This window comes from Rhinoraja longicauda, chromosome 37, assembly GCF_053455715.1.
Source record: "Rhinoraja longicauda isolate Sanriku21f chromosome 37, sRhiLon1.1, whole genome shotgun sequence".
In the NCBI taxonomy this organism is placed as follows: domain Eukaryota; kingdom Metazoa; phylum Chordata; class Chondrichthyes; order Rajiformes; family Arhynchobatidae; genus Rhinoraja; species Rhinoraja longicauda.
The window spans coordinates 3,168,322-3,192,924 of NC_135989.1; the positions used below are offsets into that span (position 1 = coordinate 3,168,322).

The following is a 24,603-nucleotide window of genomic DNA, read 5'->3' on the forward strand; positions in this document are numbered from 1 at the left end:
CCTCCCACACCCCAAAGACGTGCTTTGGTCGGTTAATTGTCCCCTAGTGTGGTAGAATCTGGGGGGTGGGGGTTGAAGAACGTGGGGAGAATAAAATGGATTACTGTCCTGTAGAATTAGAGTTGGTGGGGTGGTTGATAGACAATAGACAATAGTTGCAGGAGGAGGCAATTCGGCCCTTCGAGCCAGCACCGCCATTCAATGTGATCATGGCTGATCATTCTCAATCAGTACCCCGTTCCTGCCTTCTCCCCATACCCCCTGACTCCGCTATCCTTAAGAGCTCTATCCAGCTCTCTCTTGAATGCACTCAGAGATTTGGCCTCCACTGCCTTCTAAGGCAGAGATGGTCAGTTTAGTTCACTGTCACGTGTACAGCAGTACAGAGCTTTTTTTTGTTGTTGATGCATCTAGACAGCGGAAAGATTATACATGATTACAATCAGACTTAAGAGGGCCTATGTACCTATTCCATATATCCCTCCAAAGGTAGACACAAAAAGCTGGAGTAACTCAGCGGGTCAGGCAGCATCTCTGGAGAGAAGGAATGGATGACGTTTCGGGTCGAGACCCTCCTACACCATATATGCCCCCACAACAACCTGACTGCGGGCGAGGACAGCAGGAGAAGGGAAAGACATTGTGGCCTTCCATCACAGTGAGGAGAGAGAGGACTGGAGGAGACTCACTGTGATGGATGTTTCTTTGATGGATGTTTCTTTTTTGTGTGTTTTTGGGGTTGGGTGGTTTGAGTGCCTGTTTGATGCTTTTTATTGTTGGACTGTGTTTTTGGGGGTTTTGGGGTGTGTGATTTGAATGCCTATTTAATGCTTTTATTGTTGGACTGTGTTTTGGGGGGTTTTTGGGGGTTGGTAATTTTGGGTGCCTGTTTAGTGCTTTTATTGTTGGACTGTGGGTGATTGAATTAACATTTTGTTCAAGATGGCCGCGCCGTTGTGTTTGGCTGCCTGCCACTGTATGTTTCTTTTTTTTCCTGGTCAGATGTACAGCACTTTGGTCAACGTGGGTTGTTTTTAAATGTGCTATACAAATAAATTGACTTGACTTGACTTGACATATAACCACCAGGTGGCACTAGCTCTCGCCCCTTCCTTTGTTGTTTTTTAGTATGTGTTAAATGTATGTTTTCGTGTATCTTTAGCTGGTTTCATGTGAGGCGGGGGGTTAACTTTTTTAAATCTCTTCGACGGAGGTGCGATTTTTTTCCGTATCGTATCTCCATCCGCACTGCGGCCTAACATCGAGGAGCTGGTGGCCTCTGCTGGAGACCGACTTCGGGGAGCTCCAACCACGGGAGTTTCAACTGCCCCGACGCGGGAGCTTCGACCGCCAGCTGAGGGAGCTTCGATCGCCCCGACTGCGGATGGTTTGACTGCCCCGATAGCGGGAGAATAAGAGGACGAAGATTAGACTTCATTGCCTTCCATCACAATGAGGAATGTGAGGAATCTGCTGTGGTGGATGTTTATGTTAACTTTTATGTAGTTGGGTGTCTTGTTGCTTTTTTTAGTATGACTATATGGTAATTCGAGTTTCACTATACCTTAATTGGTACACGTGACAATAAACTGACCATTGAACCTTTGATATTTCCTTCTTCATTTGTCTGCTCGACCAACTCAGCAACTACTACAAACGTGGCGGTTTCCCGTTCGCCTCACACATGAAATGTCCCCAGTTGGATCCTGGGCAGGAACACACTTGTCACTCCTGCTCCAGATTGCAACCAGAGTGCATCTCCTGGTCGCTCACAATCCACACTGGCAACAGCCTTCCAAACATCCTGTCTGGCAAACACATGGGACACTTGTGCTTTCCTGATTAGTATGGGGTGTCAGGGTTTACAGAAACATCAAAACATAGAAAAATAGGTGTAAGAGTAGGCCATTCAGCTCTTCGAGCCAGCCCCAGCATTCAATATGATCATGGCTGATCATCTAAATTAGTGCGCCATTCCTGCTTTCCCCCCATATCCCTTGGATCCTTTGGCCTTTGGAGCTAAATCTAATTCTGTGGCTAAATCTAGGGGGAGGAGAATGGGTTTCAGGAGGGAAAGATAGATTGGCGGAGTAGACTAGATGGGCCAAATGGTCCATAGAATGGCAGAGTAGACTCGATGGGCCGAATGGTCTAATTCGCTCCTATCACTAATTAACTTATGAGAGTGCTCCCACAGTCCAGACACCCCTCCACTGTTTCCTTCTCCCGTGCGATGCTACACTCTTGGCCTGGACCTCGCACCAATCGGGTAGGGTGAGTGCCGTGTACAGGGGCCTCCCAGTTGTGTGGGTGGCCCAGTGGGGCCGCGGTGTGGGACTCACCAGAGCTGGCACCGGCAACCTCACCGGAGCGTTAGACTTGTACCTCCTGGCCTTTCTGATCGCAAACTTCTCGGTGGGAGGCGACTTGCCGGCGATCTTCTGTTTCAGTTGGGGGGACCTGTCCTGCAAGGGGAGGGAGGAAAGGGAAACAGATCATTGGGTTTATAAGTTTCCTCGTATGTTGCAAAATATACTTGGCTAATAAAGTATGATTATGATTAAGTGATAGGAGCAGAACTGGGTCATTCAGCCCACTAAGTCTACTCCACCATTCAATCATGGCTGATCTATCTCTCCCTCTCAATCCCATTCTCCTGCCTTCTCCACATAACCCCTGACACCCGTACTAATCAAGAATCTATCAATATCCGCCTGAAAAATATTAATTCACGGACTCCACAGTCTTCTGTGGCAATGAATTCCTCAGATTCACCACCCACTGACTAAAGTAATTCCTCCTCATCTTTCTAAAGGTGCATCCTTTTATTCTGAGGCTGTGGCTTCTGGTCCTAGACTCTCCCACTAGTGGAAACATTCTCTCCACATCCACTCTATCTATGCCTTTCATTATTCTGTAAGTTTCAATGAGTTCCCCCCTCAACTTTCTAAACTCCAGCAAGTACAGGGCCCTCCTTTTGCACACATTTTCCTGGCTACGGGTGCTGTCTGTACGGAGTTTGTACGTTCTCCCCGTGACCTGCGTGGGTTTTCTCCGAGATCCTCGATTTCTTCCCACAATCCAAAGACGTGCAGGTTTGTAGGTTAATTGGCTTGGGTTTGTATACTTGGTGTAAGTGTAAATTATCCCTAGCGTGTGTAGGCTCGTGTTAATGTGTGGGTATCACTGGACTGCACGGACTTGGAGGGCCAAAGGGCCTATTTCCACACTGTATCTCTAAACTAAACTAAACTCAGATTCCCAAATTCCAACACTCAGCTGCAGCTTTGGGGCAATTTCTGCAGTGGATTGTCAACCAAAGGGAAGCAAAGGGTAGGATTAGTGCAGGATTAGTGCCACTGGGTGGTTGATAGTTGGCACTGTACTGTACTCGCCAGCAAGTCCCTCTGGGCAAAACAATCCCCAACAGGTTGGAGCGGAGTCTGAGTCGTCATTTTAAGAAATAAATTAATTTATCTTGCTCACTGAAGCTTTTGGAGAGCTGCAGCCATGTTGAGGTCCCGGGTTCAATCCCGACCTTGGGTGCTAACAGGTTAAATCCACCATACCAAATAGCCTGTGTGTGAATTGTGCCAAGCTGGTCAGATTCCTCCATTAACCCATCATTCCTTTATTTAGTAGCAGCATTGCAGTAGAGTAGTTGCCTCACTGCGCCAGAGACCTGGGTTCAATCCTGACCCCGGGTGCTGTCTGTGCGGAGTTTGTATGTTCTCCCCGTGACCCCGTGGGTTTTCCTCCCACACTCCAAAAACGTAGAAGTTTGTAGGTTAGTTGGCCTCTGTACATTGTAAATTGTCCCTAGTTTGTGTAGGATAGTGCTAGTGTACGGAGTGATTACTGATCGGTGCAACTCAGTGGGCCAAAAGGCCCATTCCCATACAATTTCCATTAAATAGTTTAGTTTATTTTTTAATTTAGTTTTGTTTATTGTCACGTGTACCGAGGTACAGTGAAAAGGTTTTGTTGCCTGCTAACCAGTCAGTGGAAAGACAATTCATAATTATAATCGAGTCATTCACAGTGTACAGATACATGATAAGGGAATAGTGCAAGATGAAACCAGTAAAGTACAGTCAAAGATAGTCCGAGGGTCTCTCTAAAATCTAAAGTCTGATACAAAGCGGTCAGGAGCAAAACCTGCCGGTCACAACATAATGCAGCGCCGGAGACCCGGGTTCCATCCCGACTATGGGCGCTGTCTGTACGGAGTTTGTATGTTCTCCCCGTGACCTGCGTGGGTTTTCTCCGAGATCTTCGGTTTCCTCCCACACTCCAAAAACGTACAGGTTTGTAGGTTAATTGGCTTGGTAAATGTAAAAATGGTCCCTAGTGGGTGTAGGATGATGTTAATGTGCGGGGATCGCTGGTCGGCGCGGACCCGGTGGGCCGAAAGGGCCTGTTTCTGCGCTGTATCTCTAAACTAAACTAAAAAACCTTTTGCCAAACAAGATCAACCTCATCAATTTTCCAACGAGTTTCAGTATCTGCAAGGATCAGTCAGAGAGTGGTCGGGAGGCGGCGATAGAAGGACAGGTGAATGGGGACAACAGGACTTGTTGGGAGGAGATGGTGTGGTAGAGAATGCAACCCACCTGAACAATTCTATTTCGTTGTCTCCAAAGGGTTTTGCTTCGTGTTCGGGGAGCATACTCAGATACGCTGCTTTCATGTAGACATACATTGCCTGAGGGACAACAGCACAAACCAGCTTAACTGGTTGACTTTTATAGTCATCGAATCGGAATTACACAGCATGCAAAAGACCTCATTTATCCATACCGACCAACTTGCCTGCCTGCCTGCCTTTAGTTTTAGCCATTGTCGCTTACTCCACCCATCTGCAAATCAAACTCCCCACCTGTATCCGCCTATCACTTGTCAGGTCCTGCCCCATCCCTATCTCTCCTTTCCAACTATCTCCCATGTTAATCGAAGGTATTTATTCACCAAATGCTGGAGTAACTCAGCAGATCAGGCAGCATCTCAGGAGAGAAGGAATGGCTGACGTTTCGGGTCGAGACCCTTCTTCAGACTGAATCAGTCTGATCAGTCTGAAGAAGGGTCTCGACCCAAAATGTCACCCATTCCTGAGATGCTGCCTGACCTGCTGAGTTACTCCAGCATTTTGTGAATAAATACCTTCGATTTGTACCAGCATCTGCAGTTATTTTCTTACACTCCCGTGTTAATCCAATCAGGCTGAAGAAAGGTTGGGAAACATCGTCTATCCATTCCTTCCGCAGATTCATCTGTTGCCGGCCCTACTTTGTTCAGGCTTTTTCCTATCTCTATTTCCCTCCCCTCTACTTTCAGTCTGAAGAAGGTTCCCGACCCCAAACATCACCTATTCCTTTTTCTCCAGAGATGCTGCCCGACCCCTTTGAGTAACTCCAGCACTTTGTGTCTAATCTTAACTCTTGTACCGGCAGCTGGGATTACTTTGAGCCCCTTTTTCAGCTGCTGAAGGGCCTCTCTCAGTGTTGATGTTCCCCTTTGCCTCACCCCCCCAAGTGCACCCTCACCTTGGACCAGCGGCTCTCTTTGCTGAGGAGGTCTGCGTAGAAGTAGGCCATCTTCCACAGCCGCTTGTAGGTGAAGCACCACATCAGCTCCCAATAGCACATGTGGTGGAACTGCTTCCAGGCCTGCTGAGCAGCACACCCCTCCTCAAACCTCTGGATCGCCTGTGGGGGAACACAACACACCGTCTTACCACAAAGTCCCCTCTGGCCTCCAAACCCTCCACATCCATCCTGTAATGGGGCGACCAGAACTGCACACAATACTCCAAATGCAGCCTGACCAAAGATTTGATTGTTTGTCAAGCAGAAAACAAACTACCGGATGAACTCCAGCATCACGGTGGCGCAGCGGTAGAGTTGCTGCCTTACAGCGAATGCAGCGCCGGAAACCCGGGTTCCATCCCAACTACGGGTGCTGTCTGTACGGAGTTTGTACGTTCTCCCCGTGACCTGTGTGGGCTTTCTCCGAGATCTTCGGTTTCCTCCCACACTCCAAAGACGTGCAGGTTTGCAGCCTTCCTCCCCCAGCTGATGTCTGGGCATTTTTACTATCTCCTTCCTCACCCTGGTTAGCCTCGAGGACTCAGAAAACGTCCACACTCTTTGCAACATAAGACCATGACATAGGAGCAGAATGAGGCCATTTGGCCCATCGAGTCTCCTCCGCCATTCGATCATGGCTGATCTACCTTTCCTTCTCAACCCCATTCTCCTGCCTTCACCCCATAACCTTTGACACCCTTACCAATCAATCAAGAACCTATAAATCTCCGCTTTAAAAATACCCATGGATTTGGCCTCTACAGCCGCACGTGGCAATGAATTACACAGATTCACCACCCTCTGGCTAAAGAAAATCTTCCTTATCTCCTTTCTAAATGTTTACATCCTTTTATTCTGAGGCTGTGCCCTCTGATCCTAGACTCTCCCACTAGTGGAAGCATGCTCTCCACATCCACATCACAGACAACTAACCTTGTCGAGGTTGCCCTGAATCTCTTCGATTCTTCCTGAAAAGAACAGGAATATTGCACCCTGCAGGAAGATAAAAGACAGCACATTATCCTCTCATCGTAAATCAGAAAGTCACAGGGCGGCAAGCTGGTGCAGCAGGTAGTGCCATTGCTTCAGTTCAGTTTAGTTTATTGTCACGTGTACCGAGGTACAGTGAAAAACTTTTATTGCGTGCTAACCAGTCAGCGGAAAGAAAATACATGATTACAATCGAGCCATTCGCAGTGTACAGATACATAAGGGTATAACGTTTAGTGCAAGGTGAAGCCGGCAAAGTCCGATCAAAGATAGTCCGAGGGTCACCAATGAGGTAGATAGTAGTTCAGGACCGCTCACTGGTTGTGGGAGGATGGTTCAGTTGATGATAACAGCTGGGAAGAAACTGTCCCTGAGTCTGAAGGTGTGCCTTTTCACACTTCTGTACCTTTTGCCCGATGGGAGAGGGGAGAAGAGGGAGTGGCCGGGGTGAGACTGGTCCTTGATTATGCTGCTGGCCTTGCCGAGGCAACGTGAGGTGTAGATGGAGTCAATGGAAGGGAGGTTCGTTTGTGTGATGGTCTGGGCTGCGTCCACAATTTGCTGCAATTTCTTGCGGTCTTGGATGGAGCGGTTCCCAAACCGTGCTGTGATGCCTCCCGGTAAAATGCTTTCCACAGCGCATCCGTAGAAGTTGATGAGAGTTGTTCGGGACATGCCGAACTTCCTAAGATTTCTAAGGAACTGGAGGCTATGGTGTGCTGCCTCTTGGTTCAAATATCCAGGCTTTGAACCTGACCCCTGGAGCGGTTTCTGTGGAGTTTGCACGTTCTCCCTCTGACCATGTGAGCTGGATACTCCAGTTTCCACCCTTATGGTCGTCGTGGTCAGTGAATTGGCCGCTGTAAATTAAGAGAACTGGGGGGGGAGGGAGTTAATGAGCTTGTGAGAGACAATAAGAGCAGTTGGCTGAGGGGTGATCTTATAGAGGCGTATAAAATCATGAGGATGAATTGAAAACTAGAGGACATAGGTTTAAGGTGAGAGGGGAAAGATTTAATAGGAACCTGATGGGCAACATTTTCACACAGAGGGTGATAGGTATATGAAACAAGCTGCCAGAGGAGGTAGTTGAGGCAGGTGCAATAACAACACTTAAAGGACGTTTGGACAGGTACATGGAAAGGTTTAGAGGGATATGGGCCAAACACAGGGAAATGGGTGTAATTTAGATGGGGCACCTTAGTCTGCATGGACAAGTTGTGCTGAAAGATCAGTTTCCCTATTGTGCGAGTCCAACAGTCTTACAGGGTATTTAATGGGCGAGTGGTCCTGTGGGCTGCCATAGGCCTGATGGGCTGAATGGCCTCTTTCTAGGCTGTGAAACATTGCTGATCATCTTAAATCTGGCCCTTCATGTTAGCAGCAGGCACAGTTTCTTCTTATTTTTACCTCGTTCCCAGTTACATGTCCCAGATGGTGAATCCTAGTGTTTACTGCCACCCTTTCCTGGACAGAAGGATGGTGGACAAGATGCTTTGGTGATTCATCTTGTGTGACCACTAATTAGCAACTGCGTTGGAAGGAACTGCAGATGCTGGTTTACACCGAAAATAGACACAAATTGCAGGACTAATCAGCTGGTCAGGCAGCGTCTCTGGATAGAACGAATGTGCGACATTTCGGGTCAAGACCCATCTTCAGACTGAGTCAGGGGAGAGGGTAACGAGAGATATGGAAGGGTAAGGTGAGATCTCTCGTTTTAACACCTTACCCTTCCTCTCATTTCCCTCTCCCTTGACTCTCAGTTTGAAGAAGGGTCCCGACGCGAAACGTCACCCATTCCTTCAATGCCACCTGTCCCGCTGAGTTACTCCAGCATTTTGTGTCGAATTAGCAACTGTTCCATCTATTGCACGTCATCTAAGAAATGGCTGCATATTAGGGATAAGAGTTAGCGACAGCACCTTTCCATTGATCAAGAGGCTGAACACAAACCAGAGATCCAGGTCCCGTTTAGCGATACAGCATTGAAACCGAGTGCAGTCTATTGATCTCCCGTTCACACTAGTTCTATGCTATCCCACTTTCTCATCCACTCCCTACACACTGGGGGCAATTCACAGAGGTCAATTAACCTACAAACCTGCACGTCTTTGGGATGTGGGAGGACACCAGGAGGAAACACGCGGTCACAGGGAGAACAAGCAAACTCCACACAGACAGCACCAGAGGTCTGAATCGAACCCGGGTCTCTGGCACTGTGAGGCAGCAGCTCCACCCACTCTGCCACTGTGCCATTAAGGGCTTACCAAACCCAGTTTCATTCAGAAAACAAATTAGACATTGTCCAGAAAGAGATCAGATTGCAGACAGGACACCAGGGTTAAACCAGCAGCGACGGCTGGGCTCCTACCTTGGGGTACTGAGTGAGGTAAGGCTGAAGCAAATCCACAGCATCCGTGACATCCTCCTCCCCTGTTCCTGCAGCCGAGAGAAAACAAGATTTGTTGATGCAGGACCTCAGAGCCTGACCGCTCAGTGGCATGGACTTGTTCACCTGGGGCGGGCAGCTCAAATACATCCTTGAAGGGGACATTCCATGGAAGAGAGCAGTCACGGAGTCACGGAGGGACAGAGCATGGACACAGGCCCTTCAGCCAATCAATCCATGCTAACCATCAACCGTATGACTACTGATAGCATATTGTATTATTATTTAGTTTAGAGATACTGCATGGACACAGGCCCTTCAGCCAAACAAATCTATGCCAACTATCAACCACGTTTAGTTTAGTTTAGAGATACAGTGTGGAAACAGGCCCTTCGGCCCACTGGGTCTGCGCTGACCAGCGATCCCCGCACACTAACACTATCCTACACCCACTAGGGACAATTTTTACATTAACCAAGACCATTAACCTACAAACCTGTGTTTGGAGTGTGGGAGGAAACCGAAGATCTCGGAGAAAACCCACGCGGGTACTGTTTGTACAAACTCCGTACAGACGGCACCAGTATTCAGGATGGAACCCGGGTCTCCGGTGCTGCATTCACTGTAAGGCAGCAACTCTACCACTGCGCTACCATGACTGCCCACATACTTACATGACTACTGTTAATTTATTGCATTATTGATGATGTAATTGAGAGATACAGCATGGAAACAGGTCCTTCGGCCCATTATTAAATCTCCTATTAATCCTTTCCCCTCTGACCTTAAACCCATGCCATCTGTTTCTTGATTCCCCTACTCTGGGGAAAAGACTTGTGCATTCACCCTATCAACTCCCCTCAAGATTGTATTTTTACACAATATTTTCAAATTCTGCTAATGTTGACACTGTTCATCTAGAACACGATCATACACTGGACTGTTTGAGGGGTTGAGGTCCAGGAAAACTCACTCTCCCGTGTTAAAGTTCAATCAAGGGTACGCCTCGATCAATAATCAGTGCAAATGCAGCGGATTGCCATTGATAGAATCCATGACTACCGTCACCGCCTGCCCCCAAGTCCCCACCTACTACATCCCAATTTCCCCTTTCTTCCACTTCCTCAGAACCCACTCCCCCTTTTCCCAATAACCCCCCTCTAAACCCCTTCCCATTTCCCCGAGAGGAATAGATCGGGTAGATGCTTAGACTCTCTTGCCCAGAGTAGATGAATCGAGGACCAGCAGACATAGTTTTAGGGTGAAGGGGAAAAGATTTAATAGGATACTGAGGGGTAACATTTTCACACAAAGGTTGATGGGTGTATGAATCAAGCTGCCAGAGGAGGTAGTTGAGGCAGGGACTATCCCAACTTTTAAGAAACAGTTAGACAGGTACATGGATAGGACAGGTTTGGAGGGATATGGACCAAACGCAGGCAGGTGGGACTAGTGTAGCTGGGATATGTTGGCCGGTGTGCAGAATGGCCTCTTTCCATGCTGTATCAATCTATGACACTTGCCCTTCGGAAAGCAGGGAGGAAAATCTTTAGCCAGCCATTGAAATGTTCTGGGTGTCACAATACACATTCTCCTGCTTTCTCCCCATAACCCCTGATACCCGTACTAAGCAAGAATCTATCTATCTCTGTCTTTAAAATATCCATTGACTTGGCCTCCACAGCCTTCTGTGGCAATGAATTCCACAGATCGCCAGCCTCTGACGAAAGATATCCGTCCCCACCTCTTTCATAAAGGAGAGAGACATCCTTTAATTCTGAGGCTATGACCTCTAGTCCTAGACTCTCCCACTAGTGGAAACATACTCTACACATCCACTCTATCCAAGTCTTTTACTGTTCAGTAAGTTTCAATGAGGTCCCCCCTCATTCTTCTGAACTCCAGCGAGTACAGGCCCAGTGCCCTAATAGGTGAAGCTCCTTAAAGCCCTCATACAAGGACATGGAAGCAACTTTGACGGCAAGACCTGACCCGCGCCCTTACTGGGCTTATATTCACAGGAATTTAATGGATCGACTGGGCTTATATTCACTGGAATTTAGAAGGACATTCTTAAGGGATTGGACAGGCTAGATGCAGGAAAAATGTTCCTGATGTTGGGGGAGTCCAGAACCCGGGGTCCAGTTTGAGAATAAGGGGTAGGCCATTTAGGACGGAGATTAGGAAACCCAGAGAGTTGTGAATCTGTGGAGTTCTCTGCCACAGAAGGTAGTGAAGGCTAATTCACTGGATGTTTTCAAGAGTTAGATAGAGCTCAGGGCTAATGGAATCAAGGGATATGGGGAGAAAGCAGGAACGGGGTACTGATTTTGGATGATCTGGCATTTTGAATGTCGGTGCTGGCTCAGAGGGCCGAATGGCCTACTCCTGCACCTATTTTCTATGTATGTTTCTTACCGAGGATGAAGGTGAGGAATGTGTAGTAGCAGAGCAGCAGCATCGCGCATAGGATGGCTCGTAGGTTGGGCGCCGTCGCTCCGTCGTGTAGCTGGGACAGACCGTACTCCTGTCAGAAAATTAATCACCGTCAGTTCAGCCCCACATCCTCTGGTCAACAACCAAGTTTATCAGAGTCATACAGCACCCAAACAGGCCCTCCGGCCCGACTCATCCATGACTATTAAACATAACAACCTCAAATAAGCTCTGAACTACATCGACTATTATTGTTATTATTGCACTATTATTTTTTGCTTTTTATGTGTGTGCGTATGCGTGCATATGCACATTATATATATATATATATATATATATATATATATGATCTATTATATAATGTATTTGCAAGTATGTGCACATACTGTATACATATACTTTTTTCTCTCGTTTATTATATTGTTTACAGTGCACTATATTTACATATTCTGTTGTGCTGCTGCAAGTAAGAATTTCCTTGTTCTATCTGGGACAAATGAGAATAAAACACTCTTGACTCTCCTGACTGACTGATATGCCTCTCCACACTCAGTTCCGTTTAGTTTATTGTCACGTGTACCGAGGTACAGTGAAAACCTTTTGTTGCATGCTATCCAGACAGCAGAAAGACAATACATGATTACAATTGAGCCGTTTACAGTGTACAGATACATGATAAGGGAATAACGTTTAGTGCAAGGTAAAGCCAGTAAAGTCCGATCAAGGATAGTCCAAGGGTCACCAAAGAGGTAGACAGTATTCCAGCCTGCATTTGGCCCATGTCCCTCTATTCAGCTCGGGGTGACACAGTAGTGCACTGCCCCTCAGCACCTCTATCCTGGGCCTCCTCCAATGCCAGATGCAAACTCGAGGAACAGCACCTCATATTCCACTTGGATAACTTACAACCCAATGGTATGAACATTGAATTCTCCAATTTTAGATAGCTAGCCCACAAACAACCCTCCCCCCTCCCCCTTGTCCTACTGGGGTCCGCATCCATTTCTCCCCTTCTCCCTCCCCCTCCCCATCCTCTCCACTGGCTTCACATTTCACACCTCTTCCCTCCTCATTTCACACATTTTGTCTTTTCATCTCTGCCACTTGTCCAACCATCTGCTTATCAAACACGCACCTCACCTGTATCCACCTATCACTTGCTGGGTACATTTTTGATACATGGATAGGAAAGGTTTGGAGGGATGTGGGCAAAATGCGGAAAAATGGGGCTAGCAACTTGGTCGGCATGGACAAACTGGACTGGAGTCTATTTCCATGCTCTGTGACTATGTTGCCTGACCTGCCGAGTTCCTTCAGCACTTTGTCCTTTGCTCAAGATTCCAGCATCTGCAGTTCCTTGTGTCTGCATAGAGGGATGATCTTGTTGAGGTGTATAAAATCATAAGGGGAACAGAAAGGGTGAAAGCACTTGTACCCAGAGTAGTGAAATTGAGAAACAGAGGGCAGAAGTTTACGGTGAGAGGAGAAAGATTTAATAGGAACCCGAGGGGCAACATTTTCACTGTGCTCACATTGAGCCACCACATTCTGCTTCCAGATCAACCACTGATGCCTTATCTGCAGTAAATGTCACTCACCCCCAACAAAATCCCTCAGCCCTGAATACAAAGACAAAGCCTCTTTACTCCTCTTCCTGCTCCCCAACTTAAAACCCTTTAATAATTTTTAAAGCTAATTTCCACCAATAAACGGTTGAGGTTAGTTTAGTTTATTGTCACGTGTACCGAGCGAGGTACAGTGAAAAACTTTTGTTGCGTGCTGACCGGTCAGTGGAAAGACAATACATGATTACAACTATGCCATCCACAGTGTTCAGATACATGATAAAGGGAATAACGTTTAGTGCAAGAGATAAAGGGAATAACGTGACTAACGTTTAGTGCAAGACATAAAGGAGTAATGTGAATAACGTTTAGTGCAAGACAAAGGGAATAACGTGACTAACGTTTAGTGCAAGACATAAAGGAGTAATGTGAATAACGTTTAGTGCAACACAAAGGGAATAACGTGACTAACATTTAGTGCAAGACATAAAGGGAATAATGTGAATAACGTTTAGTGCAAGACAAAGGGAATAACGTGACTAACGTTTAGTGCAAGACATAAAGGAGTAATGTGAATAACATTTAGTGCAAGACAAAGGGAATAACGTGACTAACATTTAGTGCAAGACATAAAGGGAATAATGTGAATAACGTTTAGTGCAAGACATAAAGGAGTAATATGAATAACGTTTAGTGCAAGACATAAAGGGAATAACGTGAATAATGTTTAGCGCAGGACATAAAGGAGTAATATGAATAACGTTTAGTGCAAGATATAAAGGAGTAATGTCAATAACGTTTAGTGCAAGACATAAAGGGAATAACGTGAGTAATGAGTTCACCTTTCAATTAGTAGAGCATCTGTCTTCAAAACTTTTTAACCCAAAATAATTCCCCCAACCCTTCCACTTATGTTTTTGGTAACCTGCCCAAGATTCTGCACAATCTTCCTTGTAGCCAATTTACTGGACAATGAATATTATCCTTTGCTAATTAACCTCTCAAACCTTTTCATAATAGATCAAAGCACACATCATGTACTCATTTTACTCAGGGAAGATGCGCTCAAGAGTGCCAGATGTATTTATCTTTGAATTATTTATTGCACATTAATTAGGCAGGCAAATAATGATTCAGGCTAATTGACAAGAAAAGTGACATGACCAGTTTCACACTGGTAATTTGTTTAATTAGATACACACAAATCACAAAGTGCAGACCCATCATCGTCTGTGTTGGGAGAATGATGCAGAACAGAAAGCAGCCAACTAACACATTGTGCGTTCACTGTTCTGTCAAAGTGCTATCCAATTAATCCTCCACAGACCCTTTCATCAAAGCCTGACAAATCTTCCCTTTTCAAAATTGTCGCCCTTTTCAAAGTCACCATTAAATCTCCTCTCACCACCTGGACAATGCTGGATCTAACACTCTGCACAAAAATAATTTCTCACCTTACATCTGGTCCTTCTGTGATAACCTTGAAGAAGGTCCATTGGGAACAAACAAGCTCTGTTCATATCTTTTCTTCCTCTCTCAGCCTCGCGACCAAGTCACATTGGTCGTTGGGTTAATTGGCTGCTGTAAGCTACCCAGTGTATTGGTGGTTGGCAGGAGAACGAGGGTGGAGTTGATGGGTTTGTGAGGGAGGAGTGATTATAGGAACTAAAAAAGGAGGATCACCCAACATACAGCTAACAATGGCCTGTTTCCTTTATGATCGTCACTTTTTTGCATATCTTTCATTCGTTGTTCTTTATCTCTCTACATCAACGTCTATATCTCTCGTTGCCCTTATCCCTAACTACTCTGAAGAAGGATTTCGACACGAAACGTCACCTATTCCTTCTCTCCAGGGATGCTGCCTGAGTTACTCCAGCTTTTTGTGTCTATCTTCGGATCAAACAGTTGGCTTGCTTCAGGGCAGGCAAGGACTGAATATTCTCCATCCGCTTTTTGCAAAAATATGAGAGATAACAGGGGCGGCGCAGAGGTGCAGCGGTAGAGTTGCTGCCTTACAGTGCTAGAGACCTAGGTTTGATCTGGACTACGGGTGCTGCCTATACGGAGTTTGTACGTTCTCCCGTGACCGCCTGGGTGTTTTCCGGGTACTCCATTTCCTCCAAAACTTTGTCGGTTAAACGGCTTTGGTAAAATTGTACCCGGTGTGTAGGATAGTGTTAGTGTCCGGGGTGATCGCAGGCTGAAGGGCCTTCTAAAAAAGTCTAAAGTCACAAAGAACTGCAGGTGCTGGAATTGTACATAGAACACAAAGTTCTGGAGTAACTCAGATGGTCAGACAGCATCTATGAAGGGCATGGATAGGCGATGTTTCGGGTCAGGACCCTTCTTCCGATGGAGGATCAACTTCACCTTCCATGTCCCCTCACAACACAGAAAGAAGCCATCTCAGACCATCGAGTCAATGCAGTTTCTCAGAGTAAATCCCATTCCCACATTCATTTTCCGATATCCAACACTTTCCACGCTCCCATCAACTCCTCCTATATTCTGCCATGCTTGCGGCAATGTATAGGAGCCTATGAACCTATGTGTCCACTTGTGGGTGGAAACTGGAGCACACTGGAAAATCTCACTCAGTCACGGTGAGAACGTGCAAACTCCACATAGACAGCGCAGGTCAGGATTGAATCCAGGGTCATTGGAGGTTTAAGGCAGCAGCTCCACTTACTGTGTCATCCGCTGAAAATAAGTTGTTCTACCTTGGCATGAAATTTGGCATATTTTTAAACCTTGTCCCCCCCCCCCCTTCCCACTTTCCTTCGAGATCTCAACCCTACCTTGTCACCAGAGAAACCAGCAAACTCCAGCAACTTCAGGATCCGTGTGGGAAACATCGACAGTGCCTGCAAACCAAACAAACGCCAAGTCAACAAAAGTGTGCAACCGAATAAATTCCCAACTCTAGCTCATAATACCCTATGTAGCAAGTATTGAGGGGGGGTTGTTCTGGGATGCCAGAACTGACTGTTGAGCCTTCCCGAGGTGTCGCTGGCCTAACTCAGCGAAGGAGGTGTCCACTTGATAATTCCAATACTGGCACGTACACCACCAGTTTTTTTAATGTGCTTGTTAACATGTAGGTAGCTGATTATTGCAGATGGAGTTGGTTAGTGTCCTTAGATAGATGCAAATGCTGGAGTAACTCAGCGGGACGGGCAGCATCTCTGGAGAGAAGGAATGAGTGATGTTTCGGGTCGAAACCCTTCTTCAAACTCAGAGGAAAAGGAAACGATGATTTAGAGAGATATAGAACAATGAATGAAAGATTTGCAAAAAGGTAACAATGATAAAGGAAACAGGCCATTGTTAGCTGTTTGTTGGGTGAAAACGAGAAGCTGGTGCGACTTGGGTGGGGGAGGGATGGAGAGAGAGGGAGTGCAAGGGATTACTTGAAGTTAGCGAAATCAAAATTCATACCACTGGGCTGTAAGCTGCCCAGACGACATATGAAATGCTGTTCCTCCAATTTGTGTTTAACCTCACTCTGAACATGGAGGAAACCTAGGACCTTCGCATAAGTTGCTATAATCAGTTTAGATAGTACTTTGGCTTTAGGCTTGGTTTTCTTGGTTGAGCGCTTATCCTGGTGTTATAGCGTAAGTACTTTGCGTTTTCATTGTAACCTTGATATTCCAGACTATCAGGAGCGGCTCATCCAAACATGGGTGACTACCGTGTTGCATTTATCATTATTGTATGTATACTGTGTACTCCATGCGCAAGGCACCACAGTAACACAGAAGGAAAGCTCCCGCAAGGAACCGCGGAGCTGAGCAAGAATGGACCCAGCGACCGGTCGAGAGCAAGGCCCCGGCTGGCTGCAGGCAGGCCTGGCTTGCCGCTGCGATGGACCATGGCCGATAGGTGTAGCCGTTGAGCCCGCTGGTCCCCAGAAATAATAGGGGACCGAAGATCTAATGCGAGGGAGGAACTGAAGGGAATCCACATTGGTCAGGAAATGGTGTTGAGTAAACTGTTGGGACTGAAGGCAGATAAATCCCTAGTATAAGAAAATAACTGCAGATGCTGGTACAAATCGATTTATTCACAAAATGCTGGAGTAACTCAGCAGGTCAGGCAGCATCTCGGGAGAGAAGGAATGGGTGACGTTTCGGGTCGAGACCCTTCTTCAGACTAAATCCCTGATGGTCTGTATCCCAGAGTACTCAAGGAGGTGGCCCTAGAAATCGTGGATGCATTGGTGGTCATTTTCCAATGTTCTACAGACTCTGGATCAGTTCCTGTGGACTAGAGGGTCGCTAATGTAACCCCACATTTTAAGAAGGGGGGGAGAGAGAAACGGGGAATTAGAGACCAGTTAGCTGGACATCGGTAGTGGGGAATATGTGATACTAGCACATTTGGAAAGCAGTGACAGGATCGGACAGTCAGCATGGATTTATGAAGGGGAAATCATGCTTGACTAATCTTCTGGAATTTTTTGAGGATGTAACAAGTAGAACGGATAAGGGAGAGCCAATGGATGTGGTGTATCTGGACTTTCAAAAAGCCTTTGACAAGGTCCCACACAAGAGATTAGTGTGCAAAATTAGAGCACATGGTATTGAGGGTTGGGTATTGACATGGATAGAGAACTGTGTAAGAAAGAACTGCCGATGCTGGTTTAAATCGAAGGTAGACACAAAATACTGGAGTAACTCAGCGGGACAGGCAGTATCTCTGGAGAGTAGGAATAAACGGGTCCTTTTCAGAATGGCAGGCAATATCTCGTGGGGTACCGCAAGGCTCGGTTCTGGGACCCCATTAATTTACAATATATTAATGATTTAAACGAAGAAATTAAATGTAACATATCCAAGTTTGTGAATGACATAAAGCTGGGTGGCAGTGTGAGTTGCAAGGGGGATGCTATGAGGCTGTCGGGTGACTTGGATAGGTTGAGTGAGTGGGCAGATGCATGGCAGATGCAGTATAATGTAGATAAATGTGAGGTTATCCACTTTAGTGGCAAGAACAAGAAGGCAGATTATTATCTGAATGGTGTCAGTTTAGGAAAAAGGGAGGTGCAACGAGACCTGGGTGCCCTTGTATGTCAGTCACTGAAAGTAAGCATGCAGGTTCAGCAGACAGTGAAGAAAGCAACTGGCATGTTGGCATTCATAGCAAGAGGATTTGAGTTTAGGAGCAAGGAGGTCCGACTGCAGTTGTACAAGGCCCTGGTGAGACCTCACCTGGAGTACTGTGTGCAGTTTTGGTTTCCTAATTTGAGTGTAGGTTCAGCAAAGGTCCACCAGGTTAATTCCCGGGATGGCGGGACCGACATATGATGAAAGAATGGGTCGACTGGGCTTGTATTCACTGGAATTTAGAAGGATGAGAGGGGACCTGATAGAAACAAGAAGAATAAAAAATTCTTGAGGGATTGGACAGGCGAGATGCAGGAAAAATGTTTCCGATGTTGGGGGAGTCCAGAACCAGGAGTCACAGTCTAAGAATAAGGGGTAGGCCATTTAGGACTGAGATGAGGAAAAACCTTTTTCACCCAGAGTTGTGAATCTGTGGAATTCTCTGCCACAGAAGGCAGTGGAGGCCAATTCACTGGATGCTTTCAAGAGAGAGATTTAGCTCTTCAGGCTAACGGAATCAAGGGATAATGAGGAGAAAGCAGGAACGAGGTACTGATTGTGGATGATCATATTGAATGGCGGTGCAGGCTCGAAGGGCCGAATTCCCTACTCCTGCACCTATTTTCTATGTTTCTATGTTTGAATGAGCCCCCCGCGACCATGCGCGATGGCAGGCCTGTCTCGCCACTGCGATGAAGGCTTGGTGGGCCACGGCCTGTAGGGGGGAAGCTCGGAAGCTGCCGAGCTCGGCCCTGGAGGCCGGAGAGCCGAGGAGGAGGGAGCCGCTGGTGACGACAGACGAGAGGACCAAGGGGCAGTTGGAGAGGGCTTCCAGCACCTCCAAGGTCGTCTGCAGGAGCCACCCCCGGGACACAGAGGGGGTCGGGCGGGCGGGCGAGGAAAGGGACATGGGTTGGCGGGCCGGGCCAGTCGAGGGTGATGGAGGAGGCCCTGCAGCAGCCTGGGGCTCGCCTGTATCAGGAGCCGCTCCTGTACATCCAACATGTGGACCGGACTTGGGACCTAGGACATTTCTTTGTAAACGGCATCAGAATGTGGCGACTGTGCATTTGTGGTTGTGCAGAAGAATTTCACTGTGGTGTGCATACATGACAATAAAGAATCTTTAAACTATTCATGTGAACAAGTATTTTCATTGAACCCTGGTTTTTATTGTGCATTTAATTTATTATTATAAGAAAATAACTGCAGATGCTGGTACAAATCGAAGGTATTTATTCATAAAATGCTGGAGTAACTCAGCAGATCAGGCAGCATCTCGGGAGAGAAGGAATGGGTGATGTTTCGGGTCGAGACCCTTCTTCAGACTGAAGAAGTCTGAAGGGTCTGAAGAAGGGTCTCTCCCGAGATGCTGCCTGATCTGCTGAGTTACTCCAGCATTTTGTGAATAAATACCTTTAATTTATTATTATTGTCACTTGTATTGAGGTATAGTGAAAAGCTTCTTTGTTACATGCTAGCCAGTCAGCGAAAAGACAATACATGATTCCAAAAGACTGAAACATTTTAGTTTAGACCCAGGTTCGATCCTGACTATGGGTGGACCACCGAGTCCGCACCGACCAGCAATCCCCGCACACTGACACTATCCTCCACACACACTAGGGACAATTTTACATTTACATCAAGCCAATCTACAAACCTATATGTCTTTGGAGTGTGAGTGGAAACCGAAGGTCTCGGAGAAAATCCATGCAGGTCACGGGGAGAACATACAAACTCCGTACAGACGGCACCCGTAGACAGGATCAAACCCGGGTCTCTGGCGCTGTAAGGCAGCAACTCTACTGCTTTGCCTTCTCTCTAAAGGCAGGCTTTGGAAGTGCAGTCACTGCCTATTGTCAAGGCAGGATCGATAGACGTTGGGGTATTGAGAGAATCAAGGGACATGAAGTTGGAGGTTCGAGTCTTACCAGGTTAAACGCCCCAATTCCCAGACTAATGCCTCCTTCCAAGTGATAATGATTGGGTCCTTTGCTGAAGAGGTTTGACTGCATGAAGTTATGGAGCTCTCTGCCAAGAACAAAGCAACAACAGAGATTGTTAGACAACGGACCTCAAGTGTGAATGGAACGTCAAAAATAATCAAAACCCAAAGATCCATACAATTCCAAGTAGTGCTGTAGAAAAGCAGCCTGATAAATTAATCTTTCATAGAGTCATACAGCACAGAAGCAGGCCATTCAGCCCAATTCATCTATGCCGACCAAGGTGCCCCATCTACGCTAGCCCCATTAGATGGCTAGGAACAAATTGAAAGGATAGGGCAGAACAATTTAATGCTATGAAACCATGTTTTTTAATCAAGAGGGAAATAGATAGGATGAATGCACATTTACCCAGAGTAGGGGAAACAAGAACCAGAGGACATGGGTCTAAGATAAGATGGACAAGATTTAATAGGAACCTGAGGGCAACCTTTTTCACACAGATAGTGGTGGGTGTATGGAACAAGCTGCTAGAGGAGGTCGCTGAGGCACGTACTATAACAGCATTTAAAAGACACCTGAGCAGGTACATGGATCGGAAGGGTTATCATATCATATCATATATATACAGCCGGAAACAGGCCTTTTCGGCCCTCCAAGTCCGTGCCGCCCAGCGATCCCCGTACATTAACACTATCCTACACCCACCAGGGACAATTTTTACATTTACCCAGCCAATTAACCTACATACCTGTACGTCTTTGGACGTTATTGGCCAAGCACGGGGAAAAGGGGCATTTAGGTCAGCTTGGAAGAGTTGGGCCGAACTTACACGCCATTACTCTCTCCCCCCCACCCCCCCCCCCCCCCCGGTCACTCCTGCCCCTCCCCCTCCACCCGTCACTACAGCCCACCCCCCACCACCACATCACTCCTGCCCCCCCGCCATCACTCCTGCCCCCCCATCAATCCTAGTTCAGCCGGGACGAGTTGGGCCAAAGTTACACGGCATTACACCGACACCCCCAAGTGGTTCCGTCACTACTGCCCCCTTTTACTCCAGCCCCCTCTTAACTCCTGCACAGTCACTCCAGCCACTGTTACTCCCGCCCTCTTTGTCACTCCTGCCCCGTGCTACTCCCACTCCCCGCATCCCACCCCATCACTCCTGTCCCCACCCCCCGGTAACTCCTGCCTCCCTTCCCCCACCATCGCTGCCCCTTTTACACCAGGTATAACAGGCGACAGAGAAATTGCATTGAACCCTCCCAATGGTCATGACCTGCATGTTCTGACAACCCTGCAATAAATGCATCCCTTACCCTATTTACGCATCACAAAACGATCTACTAGTGACCATCTTCGACTAATGGACCCCGAGTTCCACCTTAACCACAACGGGGAGCACTTTAACTGTGGTAAAACCTCCAATTGCTCCGCTCTCAAGAGTGATCATCAGGGTTAAACAAAATTGTTGGCAAATCAAGAAGGTCTACGACAGGTAGGGTTGCCAACTTCCTCACTCCCAAATAAGGGACAAGGTGACGTCACTGCCCCGCGCCCCACGTGACCTCGACCAGCCAGCGGCCACGTGCCCCGCTCCACCAATGGCGGCCGCCCGGGCCAGGAGGCGGGTTGCTACGCAACCTCCGTTAGGCCGCGCCCAGGCCTACAGTGTCCGGGCATGCAGTGGGCCTAATACAGGACAATGGCGGTCCCGTACAGGACAAACCAATTTAGCCCATAATATGAGATGTCCCGGCTAATACGGGACAGTTGGCAACCCAAACGACAGGGACCAAAGGAAGGAGCACAGACCTTCAGGAACAGGGAATGGAGGGGACGATATTGCCTAACAAAAATCAGAATGAAATATGTTAACTCACTTGTAGATCATGAAGCTGTTCCTGACTCTAATCCCACCCTTGAGGAAACTGACCATGTTCTCATCCTGAAAACAGAAAGACACGCACAGACAAGTTCATGTCTCATCAGTGTCATTATTTTATATTCAGTTATCTATTGTTAAGACCAGTATTTAATTACCCAGCAGAGTGGCGATGGGTCACCACCGTGAACTGCTGAAGTCCACATGATAGATGTCCCCAAGGTGGTGATGTTCCTAGACACATGCTGCCCTTGGGAGGTAGGGCAGTGCATGTTATAGGAGGAACAGTTACAGACAAGGTGCTCCAGTGGTGGACAGTATGAATGGTCAGGACCATGGAAGAGATGTTAATCAACCAGTGTATAGAAAGGAACTGCAGATGCTGGCTTACACCAAAGATAGACACAAAGTGCTGGAGTAACTCAGCGGGGCAGGCAGCATCTCTGGAGAGAAGGAAGGGGTGACGTTTTGGGTCATTACCCTTCTTCAGTCTGAAAGTAAGGGCTGGGGGGGGGGGGGTGATGGGAAGGGAACCATCTTGCTTAAGATCATCTGTTGTCGACTCTGATTTATCCTGGTCTTTCCCCCACTCTCCCCTTACTTTCAGTCTGAAGAAGGATCTCGACCCAAATCATCACCTATTCCCTTGTGTCTGTCTTTAACATATGTGAATTGGCTAATTGATTTATTGCATCGTATGGGAGACAAATTCCCAATCTCGTTGTACCCCTGTGCAATGACAATAAAGATATATTGTATTGAAGGAAATGAACAATGTTTTGGGTCGGGACTCTTCTTCAGATGGATTGCTCCGATCAACCTGCACACTAACACACTAGGGACAATTTACAATTCTTACCCGAAGCCAAATAACCTGCAAACCTGTACGTTATTTAGCATGTGGGAGGAAACCGGAGCACTCGTAGAAAACCCACGGGGTCACAAGGAGAACATATAAACTCCGTAGTCAGGATCAAGCCCGAGTCTTGACACAAAAAGCTGGAGAAACTCAGCGAGACAGGCAGCATCTCTGGAGAGAAAGAATGGGTGACATTTCGGGTTGAGACCCTTCTTCAGACCAGAGTGTCTGGGGCTGTAAGGCTGCACCTCTACACCGCTGTGCCGCTGTGCTACCAGTCTTCATCCAGTCTGCAGTCTGCCTGACCCGTTGAGTTACTACAGTACTTTGTGCTTTCATAGTAACCCTCATGTTACCTCTGAGGGCAGATGGAACCCTTATGGAGGAATGTTTAAGTAGGGTGACCAGGGCGATAGTTCAGTGCACAATCCCACTGCTTGTCTGCGAATGACTTCACACCTACCTGCAGGAAAGTCAGGGCAGCTCTCTGCAGTAAACACTCTGCGTAACACACTTCTGCATGGATCTCCTCTGCAAAACAAACCAGGGCAGCCAATGTACAACACAACACAGCAAAAGAACAGTCCCTTCGGCCCACATTATCTATACCGAACATGATGTCAAGTTAAACTTACAGATGCTGCCTGTCCCTCTAATTATTCCAGCATTTTGTGTTTATCTTCAGTTTAAACCAGCATCTGTAGTTCCTTCCTGTACTAATCTTCTCTACCCATATGTGATCCATATCCCTCCATATCCATGTAACTATCAAAAAGCCTCTTAAACACCACTATCGTATCTGCCTCCACCACTACCCCTGGCAGCACGTTCCAGGCCCCCACCATCCTCTGTAAAAAAATCTACCACGCACATCTTTAAACTTTGTCCCTCTCACCATAAAGCTGTACCCTCTTAGTCTTTGACATTTCTACCCTGGGAAAAGGTTCTGACTCTCTACCCTATTTTTGCATCACAAAATTTTAATTTTACTTCTATCAGGTTGCCCCTCAATGTCAGGTTATTAACCTTTTCTGCCGCATTTATATTATAAATAGATCAACTGATTATGTAGCACCAAAGGCGACCCGATTGCGCAGTGCAAATGTCAGAGACCCGGGTTCGATCCCGACTAGGGGTGCTGTCTGGACGGAGTTTGTTTGTTCTCCCTGTGACCTCGTGGGTTTTCTCCAGGTGCTCCAGTTTCCTCCCACACTCCAAAGACGTTCAGGTTTGTAGGTGAATAGGCTTCGTTAAAATTGTAAATTGTCCCTCGTGTACAGGATAATGCTAGTGTGCAGGAGGATCACTGGTCGGCACACTCAGTGGGGCGAAGGGCCTGTTTCCGCGCTGTATCTCTAAAGTCTAAAGCTGTTCCAAGCAACACAAGGGCTGACACCAAGCAACACAAGGGCGTGTTGAACAGAGACAAGAAGCCTAGTAAAACCGGAGTTATAGACACAAAATACTGGAGTAACTCAGCGAGGACAGGCAGCATCTCTAGAGAGAAGAATGGGTGATGTTTCGGGTCGAGACCCTTCTTCAGATTGATCAAACCAGTAGGCTTTAAACAATCACGGAGGAGGAAAGGGAGCTGGAGAGACAGAGAGATTGATCATGTTTCTACATGACCTAGGAGAAGACCATCTCACCCCATGAGGGCTCACAGCAATCCTATTCCCCACTAATATTACCTGCTACCTATTCTCTCCACATTTACATATTCTCCCTCTAGATTCCATCATCACCAACATAATTAATTGATTGATTGATTAAAGGATACAGCATGGAATAAAGCCCTTCAGTCCATCGAGTCCAGGCAGGCCATCAA

The 24,603-nt window shown here is 47.0% G+C and overlaps 1 protein-coding gene across 1 annotated transcript in view; it reads right to left on the minus strand.

The window, feature by feature from the left end:
- LOC144610725 (tetratricopeptide repeat protein 39A-like) overlaps positions 1-24,603 on the minus strand; it is a 104,433-nt gene that overhangs the window by 16,241 nt on the left and 63,589 nt on the right. Inside the window, exons 5-14 of the mRNA XM_078429643.1 lie at positions 23,239-23,306; positions 21,915-21,979; positions 20,014-20,113; positions 15,770-15,835; positions 11,386-11,494; positions 8,950-9,017; positions 6,519-6,578; positions 5,544-5,705; positions 4,614-4,705; positions 2,343-2,460 (exon numbers count right to left, since the gene is read on the minus strand). Coding sequence (XP_078285769.1) covers positions 2,343-2,460; positions 4,614-4,705; positions 5,544-5,705; positions 6,519-6,578; positions 8,950-9,017; positions 11,386-11,494; positions 15,770-15,835; positions 20,014-20,113; positions 21,915-21,979; positions 23,239-23,306 — 908 coding nt within the window. The remainder of the gene's footprint in view (positions 1-2,342; positions 2,461-4,613; positions 4,706-5,543; positions 5,706-6,518; positions 6,579-8,949; positions 9,018-11,385; positions 11,495-15,769; positions 15,836-20,013; positions 20,114-21,914; positions 21,980-23,238; positions 23,307-24,603) is intronic.